We start from the raw sequence: 14551 nt of genomic DNA on the forward strand, positions 1-14551 counted from the left end.
ATGATATAAAAAAATTATTATTTTATTATAAATCAAGAGCCAACACACATAAAACATCAATTATACTGATCCTGCTTCCGCAGTGACACTGTGATGTTATGTGGGAGAATCAATTAACAACAATGGCAATACAACGCTACAGAGCATACAATGAATCTGAGAGCTCAGCATGTGTGTATGTGTGTGTGTGAAGAATTGGTTGATGTCAATAGGGCTAGATATCAGCACTGATCTCCCATTTTGTTTTAATTTGATCCTTAATGATTCAATCACATGTGAATGCCGATGTTGCGCTTCTCAGAATTTACCCTAACAAAAACTTTTACATCCAACAAGGGAATAATATTGTTGGCAAATACAAAAGAACTAAAACATGTTATTCAATATTGTCTAGGTCTGCAGTTGCAACAGTTTTGAGCAGAATGATAATAAAAAAAATAAGGTATTTCAAAGGTGTCATCATTAGCATATTCTTAAAAAGAAATATGCTACTAGTGGACTGCACATGAATGAATGCTGTGTGTCTGTTCACTACTTCCGTCTTATTCAATTTTGTTTTCACAAGACATCAGCCCGATATCTGCAGGTAGCTATAGGCCAGGGTTCAGTACGGCAGGGCTGGTTTAAGTCCACACACTGCTAAGTCAGAGATAACATTTCTTCATCAAAAACACAAACCAAGAGCTCAGTTCAGGGTGTTTTCTTTTTCAGTATCTTTAAAACCTCTAGGTCTGCTACATCCTGTCCTGTCTTGACTGAGAGTGATTCATGTTTCACAAATTCAACGCACAACATTTAGCGCAGATGTATGTACTTGCTGAGAAAAGGAGGAAATGCAAAGATCAGTCTCAGTGGGAATTGAACTTGGATCATTCATATAAAAAATCACAATCAAATAGAAAGTCTCCCAGCCCAAGTCATGAGGATCAAAGCTGGGTGAGATGCTGTAGTTGTGTAAGTTTGTGTCTTCCAGTAATTATGACCCACATGAGTAACAGTATGAGTGTTTCACTGTTGCAAGGCTGGTACGATGGTTCCAATGCAGGGTCCAAAGCCCACCCTATATCCATTTCCTTGACAGTAACCTAGACAGAGGCAGATATGGAAAGTTGTAATAATCAGAAACATGAGATCATGGACATTATCGTTCATTAGACTCTTTATGCCTCTGAAGGATGCTTCCAAACCAATAAAAGAAAACTAAAAGAGTACTTTTGTACGCTCTGAATTGGAAACAATCTACCACCATAAAATCGCATCTAAAATATACACAACTCCACTAATGAGGATGCAAAACATGAACATAGCTTTGACCAAAATGGAAAATAAAGCTCACAAGTTTACATTGTTTTGGTTACAGTGGAAGTGTTCTACTGGCATTGAAGAATACAACCTATAGTTATTATAAGCTTGTATTGATGAATCCACAGATTAGGAAATGACATGGACAAAGGTTCCCATCCTAAACTGAACCATGGATGCCCATGGTCACACAAAAGTGGATTCATTCTGGGGATTTTATGGATAGTGGATAGTTTCCTCAGAGATGAGATTTCAGATGAAATAATCAGAGGGGCTTCAGGAAGGTGGTGTTGGACATATTTAAGTTGTGACCATGGGTGGTGACCTGTTGTCATAAGTTGGTGCTACTTCATTTAAAAGCTGCATTTAAGACCTTTTGCAAAGTCCAGTGTATTCATAATGAGGGGTTACTACACAGCCTATGAAAACAGTTTTAGTAGCTGTAAAAGAAACATTGAAAAATATGAGAACATCATCTCAACGATTCTCTGCTCGGGTTTGAGAATATAGTTTGACAGGTAGTTTATAAAAAGCATCACTGTTAATGTTTCCCAGTGGCTGTGCAGAAGCTTCAGTCTGACCTGTGATGCTGACTTCATCTCCATCCTTCAGGAAGGTTCGGCTCTCTCCTCCATCCAGATTGATACTCTTAGATCCCCGCCATGACAGCTCCAGCATGGAGCCAAAACTCTCTTCATCCTGTTGGGTGATAGAGCATTGCACACTAGAAATATACTGCACATAGAAAACACAGGACAAAGGTCGACCAAAATTCTTCCTTTGTTAGAGATGTTTGTGAAACTGCAGGAAACTGCTCAAAATTGCAGCTTTAAATATAAATATAAAAATATAAAACCCTGGCGTGTATTTCATTACTGCAACTTTGGAAATAGAAAGCTGTTGTATGTTACTTGTAGAACTTGAAAAAAAAGAAAAAGCTATTTTTTTATTTATAATTAAGTGCCACAAAAAATATGGATCAATGCGGTGTTGACCTTAGAAGTACAAGTTACATGTTGTTTTACAGGAGGAAAAGGGCAGAGACAGAGACAACAATACAAAAAAGAAAGGAGATACAATTTTCAACCTCATAAAAAATTGGCATAAAAACAAATGGTCTGACAGCCTTGGTTCCTCAGGGAGTCTTACAACATGTCCAATAGAATAAACAGTTTCATCCACTGATCATACTATACATGCAGACTTACAGGTCCGCTGATAGTACCAGAAGCCAGCAGGTCTCCTGCTCTGACATTGCAGCCAGTGACTGTGTGATGGGTGAGCTGCTGTTTCATGGTCCAGTACATGTACTAGAGACCAGGAGAGAGACAGAGAGAGAAAAATAGACTTATGACCTCTAGCAACAAGCTGTGACCCGAGGCTCTGAGGACAACTATGACACTGATTAGAGTACATAGCTCCACCAAGGTCCAACAGTGGATGGGTTGTAGAAGAAGCCATTACATTTTTTTGTGCAGATCAGTATATTTGTTTTTATCAAACTGATGTATGCTAAAGTGTTGATTTTTCCACTAAGTTTGGTTTAAGTTACTTATTTGATGCTATAAAGACGGGTTTATACAGTTGAGACCGATTGGTTGCGATTGGTTGAGCGTGTATCCACAGGACTTCAAAGTTGTGGCTCCGCCCCCCGAACACCACTACGCAGACTCTGACTCCAAATTACATCAAAAGCAGAAAATGGCAGCACCCTGTCTGGGATATTTTGCCTTCCCTTTTTCTTTTTAAATGGGAGGAAGTGGAGATGCAACATGTTTCCAGCTGTAATGATATGGATAATGTCCTTATATTTTCACTGTGAAAATGTCCCTGCGTAAGTGTGCGTCCCTATGCCCACTTACAGGACCACCCTCATGATTACGAAAGTTTACTATTTCATGTCATTTCCTTTAATTACAGAGAAATGATTCACTGTCATGACAATCTTTGCATTTCTAAGTTGGAGGTTCTAAGTTTTTTGGATTAGTTGTTGTCGGAGGCTGGATAAAATTTTCTTGAGGTTGTATTTGGCTCACAGGCCGGAGGTTCCCTAACCCTGGTGTAAAAGTAGCCAGATGTTTTAGTTCATGGAAGTCAGATTAGCCGTATGTTCATTTGATAACTGATAATGAATGTATTGGTTAGTTGTAGCCCTACTTAATGTTTTAATAACACAAACAACTCTGTGCGCTACAAACGTAGCCTATGGCTCTCCTTTTGCTAACTAGCCCCTAAAACATTGTGCTGCATAACATATACATTGGTGCACTGTATAGTTGGTGTTGTATATAATACTGTGATATCTTCATAATTGTCTGCTTCCTACAACAGACATGTTGTAAGAGATTATCAGACTCAGTATTATTCTTACCTTAAAGTTTGACTTGCAGATGGTTGTTGATTCTGCCATGTCCTGTCCTAAAAGAGGAAATTACAAAAATTACAACCACTTCATAAAATAACACATGTACAGTGATCCTGACATGAAACAGTGAGATATAGTGAAAGATGAATAAAAGCTTTGCATATGATTAGTACCACATCAACTGTGGTGGAAGGTAATAAGGCCCATTCACATAAGCACAGTACAGTCTTGAGGTACTTGTACCTTATAGAATTTCCATACTTCCACTCCTTCTAACATGTACTTTGTATTCACAGTATTTATCTGAGAACGCAAACCTGCTAAACTTATGTGTTCATCCCGCAGCAATCATAAACCAACAATATACAAAAAACACTGGCGGGGCCATGCTTCTACACAATGAGTTGATTTTTTGGTATATTTAAAAATGACACAAGCTTGCTTAAGGAGAATGTTGGATGCATTTAGAAGCCCTAAAATGCTGCATCCTACATCCACACATTTTGTGTGGGAGGGATGGAAAACCCTCTGAGGTGTGAGTGGAAAGTTCAGGTAGTAAAATATTAAACAACATGAGAGAGGGATGGTAAAAGTTGTACAGAGAGAAAGGTGGGTGAGAGGAAGAGGAAGAGGAAGTTCTCACAACAGAACTTAATGACTACTCATTAACATAGATCACCTCAGGACTGCTAAGCAGTGTGTTTTGTGTGTGTGCGTGGGTGTGTGTGGCGACCCAAGTACACGGTGAAACCATTACATTTGATTTGATTATAATCACTTTGTGTATTGTACCTTTGAGTGACACAAACAGGTTAATGTTAAAAGTGTAAGGGTCATGGTGTTGAAGGTAGGGGAGAGGCTCTGGATCCTGCAGATAGAGGAAAAACAGAGACAAAATATTTCAAATTAAAAAAATCATTACAGCCTCATGGGGAGGCTCTAATGTTCACGGCTCACACTCACATCAAATGCAGAAAGAAAGAAAAAACAGATTGTTTGTGATTAAATCCACACTAGTGAGACATACAATGTTGTGTTTTTTCTAAGAGTGGCGCCAGGGGTCTTTAAAGAAACGGTTCTTAGGCACTCTGCTCGCCTTAAGGTTGTCAGTCAGCTCTTGATGTTCTCCTGCAGTAAGTTAATACCCCCCCTGCATTGATGGCCTCCCATTTTGCTTTTTCTGATGCTCCAGGACAGTTTACTTTTAGTTTGTTTTGTAAGGATTTCTTCTCCCTTGTGGGTTTTCCTGGCTGAGTGGGCTCACTAGCCTCTTCTGCTACTGCCTCTGTAATTGACATAACTTCCTCAGATACAGGGGGACTGATGTCTTCCGACTTTGGGTTGAGTCTGGTCACTGGACTTCACGTGACTGACTTGATTGACTTCTTAGAAAGTACTGATCAATGCGAGATCCCTGCTCTCTTCTGATCAAGAACTTCTTCTTTCCTTGGTGTATTTTTAGGCCCTTTGATGATGTCATTTTCCTTCAGCCACAGGGACACACCTGGAGCTTCTTGTATGATTCTGTCGTGTTATCTTCTTGAATTGTGCTTGCTTCCTCTTTGTTGTTTCCATATCAGGGTCATAAGCCATGTGGTCTGTTAGTGAGTCGTCTTCCGCCTCCACTCTCGTCGACTCTGAGGGTATTTTTTGTTTCGTTTCTTTTTTGCCATTAGTGGGTGTCTCCGAATTCCAATTCATATTGGATCCTGCTAGCATTGGTAGCTAACCCATGCCAGCCATGATGGGGTCTATTCCCTCCAGTCAGCTGTCTTTCCTTGCGGCCAGAAGAGCTTTTCTTTGTTGTCAGCTATTCTGTTCATAGCGGTCACTAAATGCATCCAGCTACAATCATTTAGAATATAGGACGACATGTTGAATATCCCTTGTACATTTGAAAGAAAAGAAACACCATAAAAATGAAGGTTGTCCCACTGTAAGAAACATAGTGTGTGTGTACAACCATCAAGTAAACTACGTTTGAGTATTCATGGTAGGTCTGTGTCAGTTTCTTTTATTTCCTGAGTGAGTGTCAGACAAAAAACACAGAACAGAAGAGCAATTGATAATTATCGATGTCATTTAGGTTTGTTAAAACAACTTAAAAAATCTCAAATGTAAAAGCCCTATTATGGAACTAGAATTAGTGGTGATACATGTGATACCTCTGACAACCCAGCGGAAGTTTACATCATGTCTGTAAATGACATGAATGTAAATGTGTTAATTTCTTTCATTCTTGAGTTATTGCTAAAAATATCTATTGTGTGTGTGTATGTAATTAATGCATTTTGCCTTTATTGACAGGACAGTATGTGTAGAATAGGGACAGAAAATGAAAGAAGACAGAGCTGGGTTGGACCCGAACCCACTGCCTCTAGGTTTTCCGAAATCATGTTCACAAAACGTGGTCATGAGTTTGAAATTTGAAGAAATTTCCTCGAAGCAGTCCTGAGATATCACAAAAAATGTAATTTGTAAAATCACAGCAACCTTTACCTTGACGTGGGTCTACATCATGGTGTGGTACAGAATCGAGTATGGTGACTGTTTACTGGTGTATAAGTTGTGACCCTTGCACTAACCTGGATAGGGTTGCACTCTGCGAAAGGTAACAGTGCCTCCATGGGGACAACCCAGGGTGAGATCGTTGTCCCAAAGTTCTTGCCCAAGAATGGACCCAGGGGAACATACTCCCATGCCTGGATGTCCCTGGCTGAGAAGGAACAAAAACATTACAGCAAAAGGTTATTGTGACAAGATCGGGGAAAAGTTTGGTTTCACAGAAACAGAATCTAAAACACTAGTTGGTATTAAAAGAATATATACTTGACTACGGAATTTGATAAAACGGATTGAGTTACATTTCAGAATTCTCATATGAATTACCTCTGGGGTTAAATTGAATACCTTGATGTTAGTATCTTCACGCCTAATGAAGCACCAGTGAGATAATCTTCAACTGCAGGAGTTTTAATGCTCGTCTACTGTGCTCACACATGGGTCCCTGATTCCCCTCACCCACTGTGATCCTCTAACAAGTGACAAGTGTTAAACTGCTGTGCACCACTGGATGCAGAGCGGGGGGGGGGGGGGGCATTTAATTTAGCATGTAGTTGCATGGTAGACATTTTGGACGGTTTTGTGGAACTCTGCACAAATTGATCTCCTGAGGGCTTCAGCAGAAAAAGTTCACATTTAAGCTGCATGTTCAGCAAGAATGTGACAGGCTGAAAAATCTCCAACACTGTAATGCAGTAAGAAGAAATAAAAAACTAACTCTGAAATATAGCTGTGCACCCTGATGATCGACAGATGACATTTTTTGAAATCAAATGTTCTGATGCATCTTTAGATGTATCTAATATATTTATAATATGTATACAATTAATTTATAATACAGTAAACCTAACATGACATATAAAATGCCATATCTTTAACACATTGTGGAAGGTTTGAAATAATAACCCACTCACTGTTTAAATCACACTCTTGATCTTGGTCTGACATATGGCATAGACATTGAAAATGTAATAATATTTCAACAGAAACTTCTTCTGTCTGACCATTTTTTAATTACATTTGAATTAAGAATCATTGACTATACTGATATAGTCGGTGTTTGTCTGATTAAACTGTGAATAAATTTAAAGAACTGCTTCCTTCTACACTTACCTCTCAGCCACGTGTCAGTACAATACAGGAAGGTTATCAAAACTTTACTCCCACATTAGTTGATAACTTTGTTAATAGTACAGCAGCCTCATTAAAAACAACCCTTGATGCTGTCGCCCCTCTAAAAAAGAAGGTAAATCAGAGGAGATTAGCTCCATGGTATAATTCTCAAACACATGTTTTAAAACAGACATCATGGAAACTAGAGAGGAAGTGGCGTTCCACCAATCAATATGACTTTCACCTAGCCTGGAGGGATAGCCTGATGAATTACAGGAAAGCACTTAGAAATGCCAGAACCTCTTATTATTCATTATTAATAGAAGAAAATAAGAACAACCCCAGGTTCCTCTTCAGCTCTGTAGCCAGGCTGACAGAAAGTCACACCTCTACTGACCCATCTATCCCTCTAACCCTGAGAAGCAATGATTTCATGAGCTTCTTTACAAATAAAATTATAACCATCAGGGATAAAATCCACAAAACAAAAATAAAGGTAACAGAGGCAGTTTAGTTTTGTGCTTGAATTGGATAAGATATAATAAGAGTCAGGACAGGAGTGAACGCACCACAGAGCCAAAGCAGTCTGGATCAGTCAGGGTCACACACAAACAGTGATGCAGTGACTTACTCTTGTACTGTAGTGTACTTGAACTGTACTTAAACATACTTAACAACACTAAACAGTATTGCGTACACTGTGCTTCTCATAGCAGCTGTGAGTGCAGACTCAATACGACACTGTTGTATTCCCTCTCACGCTTCACTCTTTCACAGGCCATAAGGCAGTAATAATTGCTGCACTTATACACACAGGACTAATGTGGTCTCCGCAACAGGCCTCAGAAAGAAAATAAAAACTGAGCTCTTTCTAATTCAGAAGACCAACAGTTCCTGCAGATATTCTTCCGAATCACTCTCCATGTTTAGAAAATATTCATCTGAGGGCCCATGGCAGTTTATATCATGATGCTATGTGTTGTGCAGAGGCTCTTACCACTCCAGTCATTCATCAATACCATGCCAAAGATGTTTTCATGGGCTTTCTGGATGGGAATGGGCTCTCCAAGCTGATTCCCTCCTCCAACAAAGAAGGCCTTATCCAAGAACAGAAGCAAATTTAAACATAACAGGGGAAAAACTACTAAGCTATTGTGCATGGTTGTGTATCAGGAAGGCAATTTAGGCCTTTTTTCAAGCATGTTATTTCAATATTTAATCAAATTTTAGAAAATAAATACAGGTGATGATATAAAATAAACACTGTAATCACCATCTCCAGCTCAATGTCCAACTGCTTAGAAGGCCCAAAAACTGGAGGTTTCGCTAGCAGACAGGAAAAAAGAAAAACAATGTTATCACTTAGTCTGTACTTATATCAACCAAAATCTTCTCAACTGTTACATATTCATTCAATTTGCCAATAAAGATGGTACACTGCTCACTTTAGGGACTGAATCTGGACTAATTCGATTTTTGGGCAGTTCAATGCCGAACAAGCAGTGACCACAACAATGACAGAGAGTATCACACCCATGCATGGCCAGATGAACCTGCTGGAGAACTACCTGACTCCAGTTCTCTTTTGTGGTAACATGATCATACACAAACTGTTATACAGCACCCACAAAACCAAAATGTTGGTCTTGTAACATAGATCTTGACAGAAAAATGTTGATGAAATAGTGATTATAGCTGCTTTAAAGCTGCACTAATCAATATCTGTATCTTTATACTAGATAAATATAAACATAAGCATCTTACTCTGGTCAGGTCTCATCTGGCCTGAGGGGCGGCGAATCTGGGTCCCAGAAACAACCACGGATGACGCTCTGCCATGGTACCCCACTGGAAGCCTCAGCCTGCAAAACACAACGGCCAAGTTACGACAGCAGTGACCAAAATGTCAGTCCACAGAAAACTGTATTCCATTCCTATTCAATAAACTGTTCATATTGAATAGGAATGGGAATTCACAGAGCAGGGATGATATTTTATTGCAGCAATAATTATGTTAAAATAAACAGATGATGTTTGTGAGATGTCTCTGCTCTGCCGTGGTGATCTCTGGGAAGAGAAGTACAGAAAAGCCTCTGGGGAGGCTCTCAGTGGCTGCAGTGATGAGCAGCTGCCTGCTGGGCCCTAAAATCACACTGTGAGCTGAAGCTCACTAAAAAGCTCTGTAAAGCAGAGGGGAGCTGCAGACTGCAGCTGAAGGTTCACGAGGGGTTCATTACTTTTAAGGCTAACACACATTGTCGATTGATGGAGCATGGTTGATGTAAATACATTGATTATTTATTAGAGCGAGATTACAACATGAACCACATCAAACACATAGTTGTATCAATTTCATCTTATCATTTCCCTAATGGTCTCCCTTTTTAATGGAAGGATTCAAATACATGTGGTCCATTGCTAAAAACTATCTTGCCCCCTTGATATCTGACATGAGTCTGACATGCAGGATAAACAACCTGCCAATCAGTTGCTAATCCAAAGTGCTCACAGAGAGACAGAGATGCCTCAGCCACCTTAGCATTCCTGCCATGCGGGACGCTCCCAGGGCACTACTGCAGCGTTTAAATGCACACTGACGCTCTTGAGGCCCGAATCAATTGTTACTGTTTTCAGAGAGCCTTGAACAATTTGTTTTAGGCAGTTTTCTATCTATCTATCCCAGCACTGGGGAATGCATGGAGGCCTCCTGGTGAGCTTTCCGTTTACCTCCATGTCTAACAGCTTGATTGAGTGAGAGTGTACCAGTTTGGCATCAGAGCGTTCTCCTTTCCCCGGAACATAATGCCGACGTTGGTAGCATGATCTCTGGAGGAGTAGAAGTCAGTGTAGTCACCTGAGAAAAAAACACAGAGGGAGACAAACTGAAACATACACATGTACCGTCTGGACATTATCAGCACAAACCTGAATGATGGAGTCAAAGTTAACAGAATTGTGGTATGTGGTTAAACAGCGCCCCCTTGTGCCTCAAATCCACATAACTATGTGACTGTTATGTGACTCATTGTGTCTTCCTATATGATGTAGAAAAGAATAAAATAAGACATGGTAGGTTTTGTATGATTCTGTGCAAAAAAACTAAGTGATTAAGAAAATGATTTTCAGCACAGAGGAATTTATATTCCAGCCCTGTGTCCCCAACAAGCTTCACCAATAATAATAAAATAAAATAAAAAAAATAATATCTGATTATTAGAGCAGGCCATAGCCAGGGCTGTAAAACCCAGTTCCCAACAGCTGCAATTCCTTTCAGGGACTTTTCACTTTTCACTCTGTGAGCATATGTTTACTTTGAGTTATTCTTATAAAGAGTTTACAGTTTAATTATAATATAAAATAATCAAAATTAGGGGAACAACACTGGGATTTAGGAGAGGATTTGGGGAAGTGTCCCCAGCCCTTTTGGAAGTGACACACTTGGCAGCTGGTGACATTAACACAGACTGACCTGGAGTTCACAGCCACATCAAATATTATCTCTCCAAAGGTGAGACACATCGGGACATTAAAGACTGTTGACAGTGACTCAAACAAATGCATAATTCAAAAAGTATGAGGGGAAATCAACTTTAGAGATGACGCCAGGGGGCCGATGTGCTCTGTTTGATCAAATTTGCCTTTGATAAAGCATACAAGCTCTGATGACAGGATTTAAACCATGATGTGGCTCACCGATGTCTGCAGGAAGGTGCATGGTGGCAGTGCTCTGATGGACAAATGCTCTGCAGAGACAAGGACAAACACACAAAAACATCTGATGAGATGATGAAAACTACCTAAGATTTATGCCTTAAATATTTACACTGTGTGACTCGGATAGTATTTTCCCAGTGTGTGGATTAATAAAGTTTTATTTTTATCTTAATTCTGCTCCACTGCACTGAGGTGTATTACTCCACAGGTCAACAAGTGACTCTGCTCCTCTGATGTTTTCTAATCCTCACACTCACACATGTGTCTCCCCAACTCTAGAGCAAATCAAACAAACACAAAGTAAATGTCAGTCCTCTACTTGTTCTATTAACTTGTGATCAGTGATGGAGTTTATTGTTCAAGTGTAAAGTGAGCGCAGGTCAGAGGAGGAAACAGACTCCGACAGAGAGTGTGACACAGACCGGACCTTCAATAAGTGTCTGTCCTGATCCTGGAGCAGCAGTGGGTATAATTATTCAGAGGTGGAAACTGCTGAAACAATGAACGCAGCAGAAAACATGATCATGTTCCGTCACTGTGTCGATGCAGAGTCGTCCTCCTCTGTGCAGGAGTTTTTTTTTTTAATGTTATCGAGGAAAAGCTATATCGGAATAATTAGTGATATGTTAACTCTAATTCCTTTGCTTGCTACATTAATTATGTCAGACATGGAAGAAATGATCCTCTGCACAACCATGGCTCCATGATACGCATCATTAAATCAATTTCTTTTATCTTCCATGGACTAGACTAAAAAATATATTGACAGCTGTATTTATCGAATGTGTCCCTTAGTGTTGGATTGGTAAATCAATCTAATCAATCAAATTTTATTTGTATAGCCCATATTCACAAATCACAATTTGTCTCATCGGGCTTTAACGAGGTGTGAGATCCTTAACCCTCAACAAGAGTAAGGAAAAACTACAACAACAAAAACAATTAACAGGAGAAAAAGAATGAAGAAACCCTAAGAGAGCCACATGTGAGAGATATCGCTCCCAGGATGGACTGAAGTGTAATAGATGCCACGTGTAATGGAGAACGTCAGAAAAATAAGAGTATTTACAGCATTGGTTAGAGTAAACAGTTTGTAGCATGATGGAAGGTAAATGAATTGAGGAATTATTGTCAGTAATGGAAGAGTATCTGAGGAGACATATTGTGATATAGATGGTAATGGAAACATTTTACAGTAGCCAGAGGAAACTATTCAGACTCCTTAACTTTGTGCTGGAAGGAGTAGGCAAACAGGAACGTGTGGCTGAATTGTTGTTGTGGGTGGCTCACTAACCGGGGGTCTGTGGTCATGTTTGAGTGTGAGATAGAGAAAGTGCTGTATTGCATTGATATGAGTTAATGGGGATGGAAAAAGTGTACTATTAAGGACTGAGTGATAGATAGATAGATAGATAGATAGATAGATAGATAGATAGATAGATAGATAGATAGATAGATAGATAGATAGATAGATAGATAGATGGATAGATTACTTTATTCATCCCAAAAGGGAAATTAGGTTGGTGGTCATCAAGCCTAGAAAAGTGCTATATAAATACACACATTTACAATTTTTTATTGCTTGATATGTTCAAGCTCACATGGAAGCCTACATCTGACCACACCCCACTTTGTCCTTAGCTGCTGATGAAGACGACCTGCTGTGATCTCACAGACAGGGATGTTAAGGTACAGTATGTGCACTATGTAGACTTCTGCATCTGCAAACACTTCACAGACCGACCTGCTCCGAAGGCTGATGTCATCTCTCAGTGTGCTACAAGAGGCCGACAGCAACGTCTGCAACGTGCTCCTGGCCTCTCTCCAGGCCTCATATCCAAGAGCCATGAACGCATTGAGTGTGCACTTGTAGGGAGACAAGATGACAAAAAATATATATCAAGCAGCCCTTTTTACAATCAGTTGACACTTTCATTGAATGACAATGAATGTTGGTAATACCAACACACAGCAACTAACTTGATACACAAATGACATTTTGTGGCAGTGTAAAAGTTACTGTTATTTGGAAAAAAAAAATAGAGAGCAGCTTTAATTCTGGTCATTTTTACAGGGAATAGATTAAACACTGGATGCCCAAACATGACAGCCCATTCCAATGAAAGCTGCTGATTCAGTAAATGAATTGCAATAGGCATGATCATTAATTATTTGATTAAGATTAAGATTGAAAATCTTGTTTAACTTGGCTATGAGTAAGATAACTTATTGAACAGTGTGTCATTCTACCATAGTACATTTATTTTTGTAATATTGCAGTAAAGCTACTTGTGCTAAAATACAGGAACTGAGTACTTGCTTCACCAGTGTCTGTTTGAAACTGCCCTTTTGTATAGGGTTATGTAACCCCTCATCCAAGAGCCTCTGAACCTGACTCAGTGGGCTTATTTCAGAAGGCACTTTTTAATAGTGCTGTTAATGCAATACTGTATACTGAAAGATTTGCAGTACTTCTGTTTCATGCCTGGCTAAAAAGGCAAGTTGGGTTTATCAGTGTCTGCTCCCTTAATAGTCCTAATGAGTAACCTTACCTGGTCAAAGACATCCTGATGTTTGGAAAGGATAGGTCCTTGAAACAAATACTTTATCACACTGAGGTCCAGTATCTGGTCTCCAATGGCAACACCAATTCGATGTTTGAGCTGCGAAAAAAAGGAAACACTTTCACATAACTACGAATGATAGACTACATTTCTGCTACCCTGCATTTTTGAGGTGGTTATAAACATGCTCTTTCGAATTTTTGGTATTTCATCCAGAAAACCATGCATTAACATGAATCATATATAATTGCATTTTGTGCAGTCATGAATCTGAATTGATCGGATGTGAGATGTGTAGCTGCTAGTGTTTCATGTGGAATGGCCCAGGAGGACCCAGAGTACACTCACAGCAGCCATACAAGCCACACCACACATGCCAGTACACTTCTACAAACTGCAATTGTGACTATGAAGATAAAGGTCCTGATAGAGATCACCTTCTTTCTCATTGGCCTAAAGTTATCCAAAGATTTTATTTTTGAAAATCTTGACCAGAAGTCCTCTGTGTGTTTATCTTTGTGCAAAGTCAGCAGAGCAAAAGCAAGTGGCCCTTACCTTGTCTGGTGTAGAGAATATCCCATAAGGCAGGTTGTGGAAGGAGAAATCAGAAGCTGCATCAACTTTTAGAAAGGACATCTTCTCGCTGGCAGTGGTTCTTTACTCAATCTGACTGAGTAGCTGAGTGACTCAACAACAGCAGTAAACTCTTCCAGATGTTTAACTTTGGACAGGCCCGCCTCCCACTGCCTAGCCAATCACATGCGGCCTGTAGTATCCTCCCTAATCCAGTCATCTGGCAGTCAATGGAAACCAGCCTGGTGAATGACTAAGCAAAACTGTAGTGCTGGCTCTGACCAGTTTCAATGGTTTTTAGTAAAAGTTCAAAGAAAAGGGCAGATTTTAAAATGCTTCTCATAGCAGCAGTTTAATT

The 14551-nt window shown here is 39.6% G+C and overlaps 1 protein-coding gene across 1 annotated transcript; it reads right to left on the reverse strand.

Annotated features, from left to right (window-relative positions):
* Nucleotides 1–6: 6 nt before the first annotated feature.
* fah (fumarylacetoacetate hydrolase (fumarylacetoacetase)) lies at nt 7–14334 on the reverse strand. Its single transcript, XM_020079602.2, has 14 exons — nt 14176–14334; nt 13609–13719; nt 12801–12922; nt 11036–11085; nt 10106–10196; nt 9107–9204; nt 8616–8668; nt 8340–8439; nt 6253–6383; nt 4460–4535; nt 3674–3720; nt 2511–2612; nt 1884–2001; nt 7–1085 (listed from the first exon to the last, which is right to left on the reverse strand). The coding sequence occupies exons 1-14, from the start codon at nt 14254–14256 to the stop codon at nt 1009–1011; spliced, it is 1257 nt and encodes a 418-aa protein (XP_019935161.2). The 5' UTR covers nt 14257–14334; the 3' UTR covers nt 7–1008.
* Nucleotides 14335–14551: the final 217 nt, after the last annotated feature.

This window comes from Paralichthys olivaceus, chromosome 1 (assembly GCF_024713975.1).
Source record: "Paralichthys olivaceus isolate ysfri-2021 chromosome 1, ASM2471397v2, whole genome shotgun sequence".
NCBI lineage: Eukaryota > Metazoa > Chordata > Actinopteri > Pleuronectiformes > Paralichthyidae > Paralichthys > Paralichthys olivaceus.

Coding starts and splice junctions, on each gene's coding strand:
- fah (XM_020079602.2), bottom strand. CDS start 14,256: ATGTCCTTTCTAAAAGTTGATGCAGCTTCTGATTTCTCCTTCCACAAC. Junction 11,086..12,800: donor GACATCAGCCTTCGGAGCAG/GTCGGTCTGTGA, acceptor TTGTCTCTGCAG/AGCATTTGTCCATCAGAGCA. Junction 3,721..4,459: donor CCTGTTTGTGTCACTCAAAG/GTACAATACACA, acceptor TTCCTCTTTTAG/GACAGGACATGGCAGAATCA.